General features: G+C 46.6%; 1 protein-coding gene across 2 annotated transcripts in view; it reads left to right on the forward strand.

Moving 5' to 3' along the window:
* The window catches only part of YEATS2 (YEATS domain containing 2), a 1,326,518-nt gene that overhangs the window by 618,388 nt on the left and 688,122 nt on the right, over positions 1 to 20,008 (forward strand). For both annotated transcript variants that reach the window (XM_078665556.1, XM_078665557.1), the window contains exon 18: positions 10,180 to 10,338. In XM_078665556.1, coding sequence (XP_078521682.1) covers positions 10,180 to 10,338 — 159 coding nt within the window. The remainder of the gene's footprint in view (positions 1 to 10,179; positions 10,339 to 20,008) is intronic.

Consider the following 20,008-nt stretch of genomic DNA (forward strand, 5'->3'; position numbering starts at 1 on the left):
CGGTCAGTGTACGTACCATTCTGACATTGTATTATCTGAAAATTCCAGCTATCAGTAACTAGTTTTCTCTCCGCATCCTTCAGATCCCATACTGCGCCAAATCTGGACCCGCTCCGCCGCAAATGGGAGCTAGACCTGGGGCGACAGCTAGCCGATAAGGAGTGGCCGCGAATACTCGAAAGCCTGACACGTATACCTAAAAATATGCAATTCAGCCAAATAGTTATATGTAGTTCACAGAGCCTATCACACGCCTGCCACGATTAATCGATATTTTAATCTTACAGACGCGGCGTGCCCCAGATGTGCTGCACCAGAACTAGTGCATATGCTATGGACCTGCCCCCAGATAGGAGTATACTGGAACACGATCACTGGAATATTGCACACTTGCACAGGTTGGGAATTACCTTTTGAATGGCCAGTATACCTGCTACACCAATTCAGGAGGACGACTGCCACCAAAGTAGTGTCTAGGTTCCTAGATTTAGGGATTATAGTAGCTAAAAGGCTCCTAACTAAGCGGTGGAAAGCAGCGGACCCACCACATCCATGGGCTTGGCGCCACTCGTTGTTGGCTTGGGCCAAAGCCGAGAGCATCTCCATTAGGCGTGAGGAAACGTTAGGACTGCCCATAGCGGCCTGCTGGGACAACTTTTTAAAAGAACTGCACCAGATAGAGGGAGGCGAGAGGGTAGATGTAGTGAACCACACACAACACAAACGGGCGCACCACAATATTCTGTGGGCATGCATAGATTAGTTAAAATGTGCATAAACATGGACAACACACATCCTAGATGTAGTGAACCACACACACCACAAACGGGCGCACCACAATATTCTGTGGGCATGCATAGATTAGTTAAAATGTGCATAAACATGGACAACACACACCCGAGACCTTGAGTAACACACTGACAAGGAAAGGGGGAAAATTACATAAGCACATACACAGCTGAGAGGTAGAGACGTCACGGGCTGGTCGTTGTTCCCGTTGTCCTTGTTCACATTTGGTTAATCTGTTCATAAGTTCACAGCATCGAACTAAATGGGATTTTTGTAAACCACTACATTTGTACCATTTATCATTCAATACAAACTGTCACAGTCCTGCACAGCACTTAGAGGTAAATGAAACCCTGGCAATGTATATGTCTCATCTCTGCTGAAGAAATAGCTGTCAGAACTCAGTAGACAGGTTGTCTAGTAATGTGGAAGCAACTTCTTCAGGGCTGGGGGTCAGTGCCACACACTGCTGTAATTATCCAGCAATCACACCTGGTGGTTGCCACTCAATGGCATACCTGTGGCCACCAATATGACGGGCTTGTGCATGTCCTCGTCTGTCAATTCTGAAGCAGTTGCCGACCATGTAAGACAGGCAACGAAACATGTTGGCTTCATATAGGTTAAAACAAGGCTCAACAGCAGTGTGTTGGTTTTATTATGAGCAGATACCCAGCAACAAATAAAGAATATAATTTAGCTAGAGGTATCCAACTCATTTTTAGCAGGGTGGAGCATTGAATAGCGGTACTCTCACCCAGGGTGTTGGGTGAATATAGATGTAAGCAGTTAGGATCACATTTGAGTTCTTACGAACCACTTACACTTTTTTCACTATGTTTTCATTTAAGATTGGAAGGAGCCAATGATGATAAGTGGAACAAACTGACGAGTATCAGTCAGCAGTTCCCTGACTGTTGCTCCCGTGAGGTTCCTTCCTTCCCCACACACATTTTTTCACTACACTCTGAGAAGTGTTTGGGAGGTAGCAATACATGGAGACACAGACACGCAGAAGTTTTAACAGAAAGAATTGAGGCACACCCTGTCTAGGAAAGTAAATGTGTTGCAGATTAGGAATATCTCCACACAATAGTAGGCAGGTGATGTTATAATGAGCACTCTTGACAACCAGGACCAGGTTTCTTTCTTTTTCCGCACCAGCCATGCAGATCCGGGAAGAGCAGTACCTCAGTCAATTTTTGACAACCTTTTTCTCGACTTTTGTCGACTTCTTGTTTTGAGTCTCCGAACAGGTGCACTAGGGATACCCGGTTTCACGGCCTGCAGTTCCTGTAACCGACTGATGTCGGTGAGGGATCCGCACTGCGTCTGCCTCCTTTGCCTGGAGCACGACCACGACCCCAAGTCGTACTCCGACTGACGGTCGATGGCAGCCAAGGCTTTGCAGGAGCGGTCCAGAAAGCTGCTTGAAGGCCGGCAGTCGGCTCTTCGAGGTTCCGGTCGTGAGGGAGGTCGTGGGACCGGTCACGGAGCCACCACCATCCCGGATCGAAATCATCGTAGTCTTCGTACTCTGGGTCGGATAAGTCGAAGCATAAGAAGTCGAATATGCATTGTCGCTCTTCGACTTCTTGTCAGTCTGCCGATCTGACGAGGCACGGGGATGGTGCCCCTCCCGCGGCTCCGCGCGCAGAGCCAAAGGGTCGACTCAGAGTTTTCCTCCCTTTCTGGGAACCGGAGCGACCCCCGCCCAGCTTCGTACATTTTATAAGGTAATTCATGCCATCGTTGGGCGTACCAACCCTGCCGGCGCGTCTTCGGTCCCCGCGGACTCAGTTGGGGGGCCTAGGTCTTCGCTGCCAGCGGCTCTGGCCCTTGCGCCACAGGCCCCCCTTGGATCCAGGCCTTGATCCGGAACGGCACCGGTTGACCTAGTTACGCCTGCACCAGCGCTGCTCCTCACTGCGCCACTACCGTGTTCGGCGCGGTTCGGCTCCCTGGCCGGCGTCCATCCATCCCCTTCATTGGAGCGGTTCTGGACCTAACGCGGTTTCGGGTCTATCCTCCCGAACAGCAAGTCTGGGATATTCGGACTATGATTCATTTCTTTCAGCTTCTATCCTGGGTTTCAGTCAGAATGACCCTGAGGCTGTTGGAACTCATGGCTTCCTGCATCCTGCTAGTGGATTATGCCAGATGGCATATGCAGGCTCTACAGTGGGACCTTAAGTTCCAATGGGTGCAGCATCAGGGGAATCTGTCCGATTGTGTCCAGATTTTGGAGGGCACTGCTCAACAACTGCAGTGGTGGCGTACACAACCAGGATTGGGTCAATGGCAGATCCCTCTCCCCTCCCCAGCACGACCACACTGTGGTGACGGATGCATCCCTTCTGGGAGATCTGAGGCCTCTGTTCTCCGGCAGAGTCGGGGCTTCACATCAACCTTCTGGAGCTCCGGGCGATTCATCTTGCACTGAAGGCATTCCTTCCCTCTGTCCGGGGAAAAGTAGTGCAGGTGTTCATGGACAACACCACTGCCATGTGGTACTGCAACAAACAGGGTGGGGTAGGGTCGTGAACCCTATGTCAGGAGGCCCTCCGCCTCCGGACATGGCTGGAACATCAGGGCATATCCTTGGTGGTTCAACACCTGGCAGGTTCTCTGAACGCCAGGGCGGACGAACTCAGCCACAAGTGCATGATGGATCACGAATGGCGTCTTCACTCGGATGTGGTGCAAGGTCTCTTTCAACAGTGGGGAGAGCCTTAGTTAGATCTATTCGCCACCGAACAGAAAGCGAAATGTCAGCAATTCTGCGTGTTGGAATTTCCAAGGCCGCACTTGCTAGTCAGCGCTTTTCGTCGCGAGTGGAGTTGCGGTCTGTTGTACGCCTTTCCGCCTATACCACTTCTGCCCAGAGTGCTGAAGAAGATCAGGCGCGACCGGGCCCAAGTCATTCTTGTGGCTACTGATTGGGCACGAAGGGTCTGGTATCCTGAGCTGCTCAACATGGCCATTGATCCTCCGATCAGACTGCCTCTTCGGTAGGATCTTCTGTCGCAGCAGCAGGGGACGGTCCTCCACCCAAACCTGTCCAGTCTCCACCTCCTTGCGTGGAGATTGAGCAATGGCAGTTAACGTCTTTCGACCTGCCTCCTAAAGTCTGTGACGTAATCTTGGCAGCCAGGCGTCCCTCCACTAAGAAGATATACGCCTGCAGGTGGAACAAATTTGTGGTCTGGTGCACAGCAAAGGTTGTGGATCCCCTTTCTGCCCCTCTTTCTGAAGTACTCTGGTTTCTTCTTTCTTTAGCCCAGCAAGGCTCTGCTCTGGGCACTATCAAGTGCTATCTTTCAGCCATCTCTGCCTTCCTTCGGTTGCCAGATCAGCCTTCTATTTTCAAGTCTCCGGTAGTTACCCGTTTCTTAAAAGGTTTAACGCAACTTTTTCTTCCAATCCCCTTTGTGATGCCTCAGTGGGACTTGAATCTTGTACTAACCTATTAAATGTGTGCTCCCTTTGAGCCGCTGCATAACTGTTCTTAACGTCTTTTGACCCTTAAGACTGATTTCCTGGTAGCCATCACTTCTGCTAGAAGGGTGAGTGAGCGGCAGGCTCTTTCGTCTAAACCTCCTTTCCTGTCTGTTCATCCGGACAAGGTGGTTCTCCGGACCTGTCCATCCTTCCTTCCTAAGGTGGTCACTGCCTTCCACATCAGGCAGACCATTATTTTGCCCACCTTCTTCCCGCCTCTGCATCCTTCAAAGGAGGAAGAGAGGCTCCACCGTCTGGACCCAAATCTTGTGCTCTCCTTTTATCTGGATTGCACAAAACAGTTCCGTGTTGTGTGTTAAGGCTTGTTACTCTCTGGCTAAAATGGAGCCTCCAGTTGGGTTACGCGCTCACTCCACCAGGGCGACGCAGCCACTACTGCCTTGGGAAGGGGAGTGCCTTTGAATGACATCTGTCAGGCAGCCACGTGGACATCACTGCACAAGTTCACCAAACACTACTGCCTGGACAGCCAAGTCCAGAGAGACAGCTTCTTTGACAGTTCTGTTCTCCAGGATTTTCTGGTGTGTGCGAGGGCGGTGTCTAAGTAGCTACCTCGACATCATCCCGGTGACCACGACGCCGACGAAGGACGTGGAGCCGACTGACGCCACCTTCCGACGCACAGAGGTATTGCTGACGAAAAACTTTCCAGATCAGTCTGACACTTGGGGGCAATTCTAAGGTAAGGAATCTATAACTAACTAATGTTTCTTACAGATATATCATTACCGAAGGTAAGTAACTTGTGCGTTAGCTTGATTTGTTGCTGGACAAGTTCGCTCTCTTGTTCCCCCATCAGGAGCTAGATTGATTGGAAGTTTGTTGACTACCTACGTTTGTAAGACCTATCATAGCCTTAGGTGGACTTTTAGAGATCTCTGTATTGTTGTTCGCTTTGTTATCGATGTTTGTTCCTCTTGGCAAACCCTCTTCTTTTCCCAGATCATAATTGGTGTCTTGAGGTTTAGTGGGTAGTCTGAAGATGGAGTAGACTTGTTTAATCTGCACCGTTGAAGGACCTTTCACAGTTTGTTTATAATGAGATTTTCTAAGCCTCTTGCGCTGTCTTTTCGTCATTTGAGTATTACCTACAACATGATCTTTTGCTGGTTCAGGGCTCAAGACTTAATTCCTCAAAAGGCAATGGGAATGAGCATGAATGATTAAATTAGTTTTGTCTTGGTCAGTAGTGTCTTGCCCAAGACTAGGAGCAGACATGCTAGTAAATGGCTGGGAAGTTGTGCTGCTCTGTTGGGCAGCGTTCCTTGCTCCCCATGGTTATGAATGATCTGTCAGAGCTTGCTTTAATTACCTGGCCGATTGCTAAGGGTTGTATACTTATGTTTCTATGTTGTCCAGCAGTAATTTGTTGACTTGTTAATTTGTTGACTTGATAGCTGCAGGCTATTAGGGGAACAATTGTCAAGCTTTAAAGGTTTTCAAGACTTAAAGGAAGCAGTGTTTTGCGCAGCTAGGGGATCAGGTTTCAACAGTAATTTGATATCTGGTAGACCCAAGCTTAGAGTGCCCAGAAGTCTTGCCAGCTTATCATGAATCAGGCTGAATGCACAAGATGGAACTGGTTATACTGCGCCGTTTTAGGCACGCTGTATCAATGAATTTAAAAGCTCCAATTTTTCTAACGTACTCGATTGGTATGTAAGAGCATTTACAACAGACTGAAATGAACAGAGCAGAACGTCCCAGGTATTACTTCTCACCTTCCTGCCGAAGCATTTAGCTTTGGTGAACGTCTGATCTACAGCTGTGGAGGTAGATGTCAGGACTCGCTGATAAGTGTGAGCCCACAGAAAGCCTCCTTAGGCCCAGTGACACCATAATCTCAGCCTTACGTGAAGAAAAGGTCTTGTCTAGCAGTTCCAAAGAAGGGGATCCTCTTTCTGACTGGGCTCGGGCTGCTGTGATTTGAATCGTTGACTGGGCTGTAAGCCAGGAGGGGGGGGGTTCTCTGTGACATGCTCATCATTTTCGTGCTTGTTTAAAGAGATCAGCTGATCATAAGATAAAGGATTACGTACCTCCATGTTGACCTGAAAAATCTTCATTTTACCTAGGATTCATTTGTGTCCGTGATGCCGTTGGATTGTATTTCAGAGAGGCCTTGGGCGTGCTCCTCATTGTTCTTTGATGCCGAAGGCTCTATTGACCTTTTTTGTCTTACTTACAGACTCTTTTCTTGTCCAGTTCTCTCAGTGAAAGGAAGCATTTTACTTTGTCTCAGCTGGATTTTGAGGCCCAGCGCTGCCATGATTGTCTGCCGGGCGTGCGTCAAACATACTGGGCGATTGTGGATGGATGTGTGTTTGGAGGCCACAAGCATCTTTATTGTGAGAGCAGTGCATCCATTGGATCTTTTAAAAAGGAAAATTTAATCCAAGTGTTAGACCATGGGTCTGGGGAGGGGCAGCTAGTGCCGACAGTGGAGGTAAAAGATGGAGCACCCACATCCTGTTAGGGGATGCATGTCGCAGGCGCCATGAACTCAGTTGTATCACTATTATAATTGGGTGCATTGGGGCATCTCTGCTTGCGCCTTGTAGTTGCGGTCCGCCCTTGTCTTGTTGGAGCAGATGGTCGCTTTGATGTCTTTACTCTATTACGGTCTTCTGGCTTAAGGTTGAAAGGCTAGTAGCATGAGACTGGTACCCTGACTATGGCACCGCAGCTGATGGTAAGCGGGGTATCATTCAGCATAGCGCAACGTGCACCACAGTCCTAGCCGGGCCACTTCCGCTTACTGCCGGCTCTGCCCTCCTTTGGCTAAAATTAGCGACTGCAGATATCAAAAGGCAATAAGCAACAGGCAGCTTCAAAAGTAGACTCGGACGACCCCAGCACGTCACAAAGCTAGAAATATTCTGCCAAGGGAGTAGAGATACAATGGACTGCACTGTAATACAATGTAATGCAGTGGTCCGCCCGCCCTGTGCTGGTGACTAATAGTGCGCTTTTGACCAGGATCGAGCACGAGCAATCAGCAGAAACACGTAGGTACACCAACCCAGCCCAGGAAGAAAGTCCAGCTCCCAAGCTTCTTAACATCAAGGTTTTGTTGGAGCTCGATTTGGTCACACTTTTTGCACTGGCAGAGTAGTTAAAAAACCCTTGTAGGAATCGTGCACCAGGGCATAGAGCAGAGAGTGCGGGTTGTGGTCTCTCCGAAGAAGCAAGCCGCACCGGCCTAACGCCAGCCGAGAAGACCCTGGCCCTCGAGCCTCACCTGCTCTCCGTCGCTGCCGCCTACTCCAACAGGCTCGGCTCTACTCTGGCAAAGTTAACCGGGTGCTCAAGGGCCACACCCTGAGCTGGGTGCCAAAGATGGGGCCAAAACCTTAGGCCCAGGGCTGAAGGAGCCAGGTACCATCTGCCAGGGGCCACTGATGGCGAAACTTTCTATCCTCGTCTTCACCGGAGCTGCAAGTTGTTAATGTTAATGTTATTGTTAATGTTGGTTTATATAGCGCCAAATCACCGGCAGGTCTCAGGGCGCTTTTAACCGCAAAACATAACAACCTAATCAACAACGGGGGAACGGGTAGAAACTATACTGGGCTCAGCGCTGCTCTAAATAATATAGTCTTTAGGGCTTTCCTAAAGTGGAGCCGGTTTCCATCTTTACGAAGAGCCTCAGGCAGTTTATTCCAGATCCTAGGCAGCAAGACCGAAAACGATCTTCTGCCTTTTGTGGCCAGTTTAAACCGAGGACACACGAGCAGTTGAGCCTCGGAGGACCTTAGATTTCTTTCAGGCCGGTAAATCTCCAACCTTTCTTTAATGTAGGCAGGAGCTTGCCCATAGATGGACTTATGGGCTATGCAGAGACTTTTAAAGGCAGACCTTTGCGTCACTGGCAGCCAATGAAGGCTCTGCAGCAGCAGGGAGGCATGTGATTTTCTTGGAAGTTTATAGATGAGTCTTGCCGCATCATTTAGGTCCACCTGCAGTCTGTTAGTTAATACCTTTGGTAAGCCCAGGTAGAGAGCATTTCCATGGTCCAGCCTCGAAAGAATAGTCGCAGAGACAACAGTGCGAAGCATGGACTGGGAAAGAAGCGGAACTAATTTGCGCAATTGTCTTATAAGACCATTACAGGTTCCTACCACGGTAGAAATCTGGCTCACCATTGAGAGGGCACTATCTATCTTGATGCCAAGGCTTTTTACCATGTCAGCTGGCTTAGGGGTAGGGCCCAATTCCTGGGGCCAGTACAGGTCGCTCCAGGGGGAGCAAGTAGATGAAACTATTAACACCTCGGTTTTTTCGGGGTTAATCTTCAGGAGGTTCCTGGACATCCAGTTGACTGTGAATCTGAGTACCTCCTGTGCCTGTAACTGGGCCCGTTCAGTGTCATCCATGCTCAACAACAACTGAGTATCATCCGCATAGTTGTACACGCGGCAGCCCATCTCGACCAGGGCTTTTATTAGGGGTTGTAGATATAAGTTAAACAGGAGAGGAGATAAGGCAGAACCCTGGGGTACCCCACATGTGAGCTCTCCCACTCCTGATACCATATCTCCCAACTGAATCCTCTGGGTTCTCCCGAATAAGAAAGATTCCAGCCATTGATAGGCTGAATCCCGAAGCCCATAACTGGCCAACCTGTCCAAAAGTAGAGTATGGCTGACAGTATCAAACGCCGCTGACAGATCTAAAAGTATCAGTGCGCTTGGTTTTTTACTGTCAGCCATCAGTCTAAGATCGTCCAGCACCGAGAGCATTACCACCTCGGTGCTGTGGTGTGCTCGAAACCCTGCCTGCATCTCATGGAGAAGATGGTTAGACTCCAAAAACGAGGCCAGGGATATCAACACATGTTGCTCAAGAACTTTGGACAGGAATGGTAGCTGGGAAATCAGCCTATAATTCTTCAGCACTTTGGGGTCTGCCCCTGCTTTCTTTATTAGCGGTTTTACCCGAGCTTCTTTAAAGCTAACTGGTAGCCGTCCTGTGTCTAATGACTTATTCAACATGGACAAGATGTGATCCTCTAGGCTAAGGCGGGCTAGGCGAAACACACTTGGGGGACATGGGTCCGCTGGGGAGCCTGACTTTATTTTCTTCATCAAGGTTTCAAGACCTAATGAGTCCAACAGGGGGAAATTGGACATATAAATTCCGACCGGAGTTTGAGCAGCTTGTGGTTCCATAGGGCCAGTGACAGTGTTTTTTATCTCCTTTAAAATAGTGTCAACCTTGTCCAAAAAATATTTCAGAAAGGTGTCACAACTAATTGTGGTATCCGTGACTTGGGCTCTTTTACTTAGTTCCGACAGTATTTTGAAAGTTTCTTTCTGGACATTGTCTGCCTCATTAATACGATTTTCATAAAATGTAGCTTTAGAGTCCTGTACATATTTTTTATAGGTACGAAACAACTTCCTATATTGTTCATAGGATTCTTCATCTTTTTTCCTCCTCCAGATTCTCTCTACGTTGCGGTGTGTGATGTCAGCGCGTATCCAAGCGTATTCTCTGTAAGCAATGGAGCGTTAGCAAATGGCAATCAATTGCCTAGGCATACAGTGCTTTGTTATTATTTTCCACAATCTTACACTTAAATTTCCTTACCAGTGGAAACATTGTTTTTAGTCTTTAAACACTGTTGTTCAAAATGATTCGTTAGGAATAGTGATCAGGAACTGTTTGTGTGTTAAAATAAGTCACAGCTTATTCTGCAGTCTAGGGCTTTTCAGACTTCAGTTCTAGTGAGATTTAAATTCATTTAACATCTGTGTTCGAAACCTGTTTATTACATTTCAGGATATTGACCTTTGTTGATGTTCAGTGAGTCGACACTACAAATTATCATGCACAGTCTGATTTGACGTTGTTTTTTCTCTTCAGGGCACGTTTTTGGTTGGTCAGACATCAGCTCAGAGCACTGCAAAGCAAGGGACCCAGAATGCAGTGGTTCAGGGTGGTATGGGACCTGGGACATCAACTACGCCTCCACAGCCCTCATTAAAAGTAGTTTCCGGACAAAAGACTACTATACTTGCACAGGTACTGAAATTTTATGTTGCCCATCATATTCATCCTCTTATTTTGTAAACTATGGTTGCAAATCTACCATTTAAATGGACTTTGGTCCTAAAATACATGTGATAATCACAGCAAATACCACATTTAATAATGTTTTAATACTTTCTGTAAAACAACATTGGTTGATTTTTGGTTAACCTATGAGCTTACCCAATTTCTTGCAAAATATTTACTTTCTAACTTTCATGATTTAGCTCACCGTCGCCATTTTTAGTTAAACGTCCTTTATTTTCCGTATTTCCTCCCATTCTTTAATTGTTCTATTAAAGCCAGACATGAATTACTGGTTGCAAAAAATTGTTCACAATTTGCTGCCAGTATTTACGACCAGTAAATAATTTTACTAACTAACTAAATTCTAATTTGGATTGAGCCGTAATCTCACTTACCTCACGAATAATAATCACCCACACCATTCCTCGTAGACATGATATCAGCTCTGCCCCAGAGCATTTAGCTGCAGTCAAAGGTTTAGTCAATAAGCCCAACCCATAATAGTTCACGCCTTGAGTCACTGCCCAAGATTGTTCTCATAACTGTCTATGGGGGTTCAAGTACTGCCCTCGTCTAAGCAGCAGATTCTATATTCCCTTCATAGCACTCACAAGATAATTTCAGTCTGTGGGTTTTTGATATACGTTCATCTAATGATACCTTTACCATTGCTATACTGACCAACCTTTTAATGCTTATAACCCCATTACTTTTACCTGGTGGGCAAGGTCCCAGTAAATAACCATTGAGACAGCTGGTAATAGAGAAAAAGAGGGACCCCAGAAATTTGGTTTAAGGGATGGTTCCTTAGTTGATGATTGGTCCACTGCATGTTAGACCCGGTTATCTACCTTGTCCAGAATAAAAGATAGGAGGAGGCTTTAAAAAATACTAGTCTTAAAAGCAGGCTACTCAGTATGTCATGGGACAGTCATGCCGGGGACAGAGGCATACATACATCCTTCTTCTTTTTCAGGCAAGTGTGCTATATTGTTAGAAGTGAGCAGACTGGAAAGTGCTAAGCAGGGTGATCTTAAACTGAGACAGTGATGTCCCAACAGATTGGGAGATTACTCAACTGAGGCTAACCCGCTGGCTTTCTTTGATATAAAGAGATCAGACAAATTCCAGTTTGCTCCCACCTTCATTCATGATTTAATAAAGTGAAGGAAAAAACAATCTTAATGATTCCGGACTTTATGCAATGGCCCAGAAGTAGGCATTACTATGGATTTTAGCCTTGCATGTCAGCACTTAGACAAGGTATTGAATACCTTTTCTTTTGGTGAGATAGAAAGCTATCCCTTCTGATCAGATTTGCACCTTCCACACAGAGGTCACCCTCACTAGCCCTCTTCAAGTGAAGAACCTACTAGCAAGATTGCTTTCTTCTCTGTACTAGAAAACTTGTTTCAGCCAAGTCCAACATACATGTTCCCTTTTAAGGATGTGAAGCAGTCAGGAGATGAAGTCCCTTTGGGGATCAAACCATCATCAGCTCCAGAGGCTCATTGGTTCCTTTGATGTGAGTACTGCATCCCAAGCCACTGTTGCACAGTATGATTGAGCCATTCTGCAAATTGAGCACAGTGCTGCAGGCCAGTGCATGAAATTGAAAGAGTGTTTCTACTCCGCAATGGGCTAGGGGAACAGGTCTTAGCTCCCTTTGACTCTATAGACTTATATTAGGAAATGGAGCCTAGCTACTTTTGTTTGACAGTCTGCATCACAGCCCCACAGAATGGCCAATCTCCTGCTCACTTCTCCACCCATGTGGTTTTATAGGTTTAAGATGAGAGGGAAAGTGCTATCCGATCAATAAGCAAGATCTCTGTTGCAAGAAAAAGCGCAAGAGTCCTTGCTTCCACCTCCCGCCCACCGCAAAACAATCCACAGAAGGCAAAGCAAAGCCACCTAACTAGGCTCTAAGACACTTCAATGCAGCAGTCATTTTATGTTTTTTTAGACAAAGTGTACCACTTAAAGTGTAAAGTGACCCTTCTGCCTTTCTTTCTGACCCAAGTTTTGGAAGGCTAGATATTCACACCGGCCCTCTTGGGGCGACCTCAAGGCTTTCAGGTGTCTAGAGGTGGCTGTCCATCGCCTCCGGATTTGATCTATTTGGTCTCTAACATGGCTGTCCACCATGATCCCTGCACCTCAGCAGTGTTGCATAACTCCCACCAATCCAGTAGAGCTCCTGCTATTCTTAGTGCAGCTTCTCACAACCCTGGTGCAACTACTGGGCACTATTGTCAGGTAGAGGTCTTCCTGTCCCACTTAACACTGCTGGTAACCATCGGTTCTCTAGCATTGGAGCTTTCATAGATACACATGCTTGACTTGTTCTCAGACTGGGACCATCAGTACTCCATGTCAGTTAAGCAATGTCTCCAACATTTTGAAAAATGGACTGGCACTACACGCAGCTGGTCCCCCTCTTTGTGTGACCCGAACTTCAGTCAATGATAGAGCAGCAGCAGCCTCATCCCTATACCTGACAAAGGCTTCCTACTTCCAGATTTTCTAAGGCACATTCAGCGACGGAGAATACTCAGGAGCTTGGTCTTCATTTTACTTTTTGAAGAAGTTCTACTTCACTTTGATTTTTCTTCACCTCTTCAGCTGTAGTGGCAGTGTACTACCTTTTTTTCATTTCCTGAAAAATTCCAAGAAGTCATAATAGTTGAGAACAAGTCTTTTCTTTAAGTATATGGAGGATCCTTGCACCCAACTACCTTTACTGCTTCTATTCCAGTTCAGTAACATTTTCTCAACCAACACTCTGAAGTTCACAGAGAGAAGGCTAGCTTTGGAGATTTTTGAGTAAAAGGCATAGGCTCCTTCATCAAGTAAGCAGCTGTTGTCCTTTAAGCCAACTTCAAAGAAATCTAAAACGATGACTTCGATACTGACTGAAAAAAGCTCTGACCCTGTGCTTACGGGTCAGACTTCTCATCAGCCATTATCATCCTCATCGCTGCCAACAATGGAGCAGAGCTACCCAGAAAGCGGCAGCAAAAACCTAAAAGGTTAGTGCCATCTAGCTCAGAATTACTTTTGGAAAAGTACAATTATCCCAGACATTTCCAAAAGGTTAAAACTGTTGAATAGCTCATTGTCGACTATAATGAAGAAGAACTAGTGTCCAATAGCAGTGTCATTTGCAGCCGTTCTGACGATGACTTAGCAACCTGCACATTAATTTCCTGAGAAAGCTACATTAACTAAAGGATCATCACTGATGGCTCCATCAGCGGAGATTCACCCATCAGTGACTAGAGTCCCACTGACGCCAAACCATACATGTTGACAGTGGGACTTTAACAGCTGTTGACGGCTTTCTCGTTAATGATGCAGCCAATGGTAGGATTCCATCAGACAGCTATTTCTCTTGCAATGCCTACTGCAGCTGTGTCAGTTGTGGGGCTTCAACAATTTCATCATTATCTTCAGTTATGCCACTCCAATCATTACTTGTCTACCTAGTACTGCCTCAAGCTCCTGCCAATGTTTTTCAACATGGCTCTTCAGTTCAAGAGGGGAAAGATAAAGAAGGCCCTGGCATGGATCAGATTGAGACCTTTTCGAGTGATAACGATTATTAGAGGGACTAGAGGCAACTCAACCCGCTGATCTCCATACAGAATATGTAGACATTGATGATGAAGAAAAGCAGGAAAGCCCGGCATCTCCAAAACAGAAGCTTTTGCACTCACCTCATTGAAGCGCCTTTAAAAGCAGCAAGAATTACTACATTCTTCAGTAACTTCTCACTGTGCTGCTCACAATGATGCAGGACATTTCCCAAAGTTAGCCCTCTTTACCTCAACAAATCCCTCAACTGAAAGCAGTATCAAAGCCTGACCTGCCAGTCCTATTTATCTGGAACCTACTGCTCAACAGGATGTACCAGCTAAGGTCTCTAAATATGCCAAACAGGTGCCTTTGCAGATTTCACAAAAGATTCAAAGTAAGGCGATCCCTATTGATTATGATATGTGTAGGAGGGTGGCTTAGTATATGGTACACATTTATTTAAGTGAAGCACCTTGCACTAATCCAGACAACCCGTATGGTGATTTTAATGGTCTTAGACAACCATAGAAAGCTCTCTAAGTGGTAGCTGTGGAGAGCAGCCTCCAGGCTTAGTCCAGAGGGAGTGTTAAGCAGCTTGTTTAACCAGAACTAATCACATTGTGTAGGTTAAACGAAAAACAACCACACAGTGTAGGTAAAGAAATAGCCCTGTTTATTATACACACTCACTAACACATTGGTTTATCGCCTACCTAGAGATAACACAATTACACACAATACTTAAATTGTGAAAAGGTAAGGAAGCACAAATACACAGTGATCTCCAGTGGGAGACCAAACCATATACTGAAGAAGTGGAATGTGAACTGCGACCAAAGTCGGGACTTGGGCCAGGAGACTCAGAAGAGCTGGGGACACAAGGAATCACCCAATGTAAGTATCCAGTAACCCATTGAGGCTGTGTGCAGTGTGGAAAAACTGCAGCGTGCTCAATACAAGTCAATGGGAAAGTTGCGTTTACAGTTTTAGAGAAGAGGACACTTCCCAGTGGACCCTGAAGAAACCCTGTAGAAGAGAGAAGGTTGGAGCATCACCCCACCCATGGATACCCTAAGAACCAGGATACCTACACCAGGGAAGCTGTATGCATAGGTGCAAAGTGACGTTGGAAACACCCATAGAACGCAATGGAAAGATGCAGCTGGCGAAGAAAGTGAAAGAGTCTGGTGGAATCCAATGGTGGATTCTAGACCAGAAGAACCTGCACGCAGAGGGGACAGAGTCCATTCCTCTTGGAGGTGACCAGGAGGCATGGAAGAGCAATGACCACCGACGACGGAAGAAGCAGGAGTGATGACACTGACCTTGGCTCTGCAGCTGTGAGGACCAGGTGATGCTGTGGAAGACAAGAAGCCATTCACGAGCTGTCCCACGTCGGAAGTCGAGAATCAGGGGGTTGGTCTGCAGCGGGAGCACCAACAAGCTTTGGCAGCAGCAACAGTTTTAGTAAACGAAAAAGGAAAAATGTTGGGACCCGCAAAGTCCAAAGGACTCACCAATTGCAGGAGAGTCAGAGGAGGCCCAAGCAAGCAGGGCCGCCCACTGAAGCAGAAGAAGACACTCAAGAGGATCCACAGGTTGAAGGCATAGGCGTCGCAAGGGGACCTCGACAGCACACTAAAGATGCTGGTCCATGGTGCAAAGGATGCAGTGAGGACGAAGATCTTGGCAGGAAGAGAGGCTGAAGAGGCTGGAGCTTTTTGCAGCCTGAAGATCTTTGGGGTACAGAGCCAACAAGTCTTGGTAAGTCGACGTGGTTCACACGGGTTCTGCTCCAATGGTTCGTACGATGGATACTGGCCTTAAACTTGCTGAGAGGAGCGATTGGCCCTCGGGGGAGTTGCAGAACCACCAACTGTGTTGCTGAGCTTTTCAGAGTCCGTGGGCTTCTGGAGCAGCAGACCGAACAGCTTTGTTGCGATGCCTACAGACGCAGGGAGTGACTCCTTCACTTCAAGGGAGATTCCTTTGGATGTCTTTGATTCCCATAGGCCTGGAGAGGAACCTGGAAGAAGCACAGACGATGAAGAAGACTTGCAGAACGGTGAGACCAGGAGCAGTAGAAGTCTTCCTTGGTGCATTCTTGGTTCCAGACGAAGTCCAGGTGCCCAGATGGTCGAAGTTGAAGTCGTTTGGAGTATGAATTTTGTCCCACGACTAATCTGAAGAGCCACCAACAGGTAAGTCCTTAAGCACCCTAGGGAAAGGGTTGGAACCATTCAAGGGTCTCCCCTATGGAAGGGGCTGGACAGATGGGAGTCCCTTGTCCAGTTTTGCGCCAGAGTAGGAGCCAAGGGCTCCCTGAACTGGCTCAAACTAGAGTATGCAAGGAGGGCATCAAATGTGCCCCTCAAAGCATTCTGGTGGTGCATCCAAGTGCCCCCACCCCAGTTCAATACACTAAGTCCTGTCTGGGAGGTGGTCACACCTCCCTGTGAAAGAAAATCTAGTATTCTACTTTCCCCTGCTCGAGCTCAGTTCAGCAGCCGGAGGGCAGAATCTTGTCTGTGGTCGGCAGCAGCACTAGCTTCATTGCAGACCCTGGAAGGCTGTGGAGACCCCTCCGTGCATATAATCATACCTCCAACACCAGTAACGGTGTTGAAGTATGATTCCAACATGTTTGATTCAAACATGCCCAGGTTCGGCGCAGCTAGTATATAGTTGGCCATCGTGTAATGATGTATGGCCACTATGTGTATGGAAATGGCTGGCCGCACCTACAAAGCTTGGAGAATCGACTCTGGGATTTGTAGGGGGTGCCCTGCTCATGCAGGGCACCCTCACACTTATAAACTAGCACCCTGCCTTCAAGGTTTGAAAGGCCTGCTGTAGGGGTGACTTATAGGTTTTAAGTACAGTGACCAAACAGAAGGGGGCCCACCAAAAAGGATATAGACCGGTTCGCGGGGGGAGAGGCCTATATAATCAATCAGAACAGAAGAGAACCCTGCCAGAATTTATTTGCACACAGCACTATAAAGGGTCCTTAATATTGGCCAAGAAAAACGGAACAACCCAAGCAAGAGTCAAGGAGAAAAAACCATAATATATGAACAATTACTTTTATTATTTATTTTTCATTTTTTCTTTTTTTCTTTGAATTCAAGGTTGAGTGCAAAGATGCTACGAAAGTTTATAAATCATTTCATTAAATAGACATTGGAATCATTTCATTATGTAAACATCAAATAAAACACATGCACATGCATCATCACTGCTTAGCACTTTACTCCTGAGGCTTGAGCCGGGAGGTTCACTTTTTAAAATACAATCGTAATTACTTTTAAGCTTGTGTAGCAATTCTTCCCCGTGTGTCCTTTCCCCCTCCCTTTGGCACTTGAATTGATCGCGCGCTGCTCTGAAACTTGAGCGTCAGACAAGGCAAAGGTGACTGATTGCATTTTTACTCGTTTCCATAGTTAGGCGGCAGACTACTTCCCTTGCCCTTGTGGGTGTGGCCGAATCACGGGCCGTCATCTGCGGGGACTAACTGAGATAGGACAGCGGCCATCTCAGTGAGGGCTCGCAGTGCACGTCGCTCGGACGACGGCATAAAATCAGAGAAGGCACGTGAGCAGTCTTACTGCTTAGCACTTTACTCCTGAGGCTTGAGCCGGGAGGTTCACTTTTTAAAATACAATCGTAATTACTTTTAAGCTTGTGTAGCAATTCTTCCCCGTGTGTCCTTTCCACCTCCCTTTGGCACTTGAATTGATCGCGCGCTGCTCTGAAACTTGAGCGTCAGACAAGGCAAATGTGACTGATTGCATTTTTACTCGTTTCCATAGTTAGGCGGCAGACTACTTGCCTTGCCCTTGTGGGTGTGGCCGAATCACGGGCCGTCATCTGCGGGGACTAACTGAGATAGGACAGCGGCCATCTTGATGAGGGCTCGCAGTGCACGTCGCTCGGACGACGGCATAAAATCAGAGAAGGCACGTGAGCAGTCTCACTGCTTAGCACTTTACTCCTGAGGCTTGAGCCAGGAGGTTCACTTTTTAAAATACAATCGTAATTACTTTTAAGCTTGTGTAGCAATTCTTCCCCGTGTGTCCTTTCCCCCTCCCTTTGGCACTTGAATTGATCGCGCGCTGCTCTCAAACTTGAGCGTCAGACAAGGCAAAGGTGACTGATTGCATTTTTACTCGTTTCCATAGTTAGGCGGCAGACTACTTGCCTTGCCCTTGTGGGTGTGGCCGAATCACGGGCCGTCATCTGCGGGGACTAACTGAGATAGGACAGCGGCCATCTTAGTGAGGGCTCGCAGTGCACGTCGCTCGGACGACGGCATAAAACCATACGTCAATGACTCAGCGCAGCGGACGCGCATTGCGGGCTCGCCGAGCGCGCGCCGGAGTCAAGCCAGAGTCCTGCCCGTCTGCGCCCGTCCGCGAACGACTGGGGCGCGGGGCAGGACTCCAAGGCCACACTCATCATACAATCTCCACAGCCCCAGGAGGGGAAAATCATCGCATCCACTATTCGAGAACTGACCTCCTCACACTTGGTAAGAACTTAACCCAACCATGCTTTCATACCATAGACCCTGATATGATACCCTCGCACTGTAATTCATGTAACCTGCCACTTCCCACGATAAACAAAACTTCTGGACAGATAGCTAAACTGAAGATGACATTATTAAATTGCAGATCCATAACAAAGCATAAAATGGAAATTCATGACCTATTAAAAAAGCACGATCTTGACGTCATGTTTTTAACCGAAACATGGCTAGAAGAATCATCTTCCCCTGACATTCTAGAAGCTATACCAGCCAACTATAGTCTTCTGAGAATTGACAGACAAAAACAACGTGGAGGGGGACTTGCACTCATCTGCAAAGCAGAGTTAGAATGTACTTTAACTAAATCTGCCATAATCAACAGCGAGTGCGGTACATTTACTATAAAATTAGAGCTAACTACTACAATTACAGGTCTACTCATTTATCCACCCCCTGGATCAGCGGGTCCTTTCTGCAGCCAACTCATTGAATCATCCATCCAGTTAGCAATAAGACACAAAAATCTTATTATTTTAGGCGACCTAAATCTTCATTTTGAAGACACTAACGCAAAAGAAGCACAGCTTTTAGCGACTGCTCTTAACTCGTTAGATAAAAAACTTCTGTCCACTAGTCCCACTCATCAACAAGGGCATCTCCTAGACCCGATTTTTGCAAATTGGGAGGGAATTGAGACCTTTCCCCCGATCCCTTTAATTTGGTCTGACCATTACATGGTATCTTTTGAAATAACAAGAGAACTTACTAAAACCGCATCTACTAAATTTTCTTTTCATAAGCGCCGTAACTGGAAAAAATTCACCCCGGAACTCTTTAAAAGCACGCTAGATGAGCAAGCCCTTTCTATAGGGCACTCCTTGCAAGAGGTATGGGACAATTACGAACTATGGATAAGAAGAGCACTAGACAAAATCGCCCCATGGACTACTAAACCTCCAGCTAGACAATCTAAAACCGCTCCATGGTTTACAGAGAAACTCAAAATAGCAAAAGCCCAATGTAAATCAATAGAGCGTAAATGGAGGAAAAGTTATGCACCTGAACTCAAGGAAAGCTACAGAATTGAGCTAAAAAAAATCAAAAAATGGTTAGAGAAGAGAAAAGTCATCATTTCAAAAACAGAATCGAGGAGGCAGACAATCCCACGAAGGAATTGTTTTGCGTCTATAAAGAACTCATAAACCCCACTCGATTAGATACTCAAGACACGTATTCCATTGAAATATGTGAACAAATCGCTGCCTTTTTCGTAGAAAAAGTAGATAAAATTCATGCTACTTTTACTAATCCCACAATTCCCGTAAATAGCAATGTTGACAATAAAGCCTCTCCAACACACAATTCTGTACTCACCACGTTTACCACGCCAGATAAACAGGATCTACTGAACATTATCAATGGAATACATTCAGGCTCCCCCAGTGATGTGTGCCCACAGGAAAAAAGTAAGGATGTTATGGAAAACACACTAATTGATCAAATTAGCCATATGATCACCCTATCCTT

This window comes from Lissotriton helveticus, chromosome 11 (assembly GCF_964261635.1).
Source record: "Lissotriton helveticus chromosome 11, aLisHel1.1, whole genome shotgun sequence".
Lineage (NCBI taxonomy): Eukaryota > Metazoa > Chordata > Amphibia > Caudata > Salamandridae > Lissotriton > Lissotriton helveticus.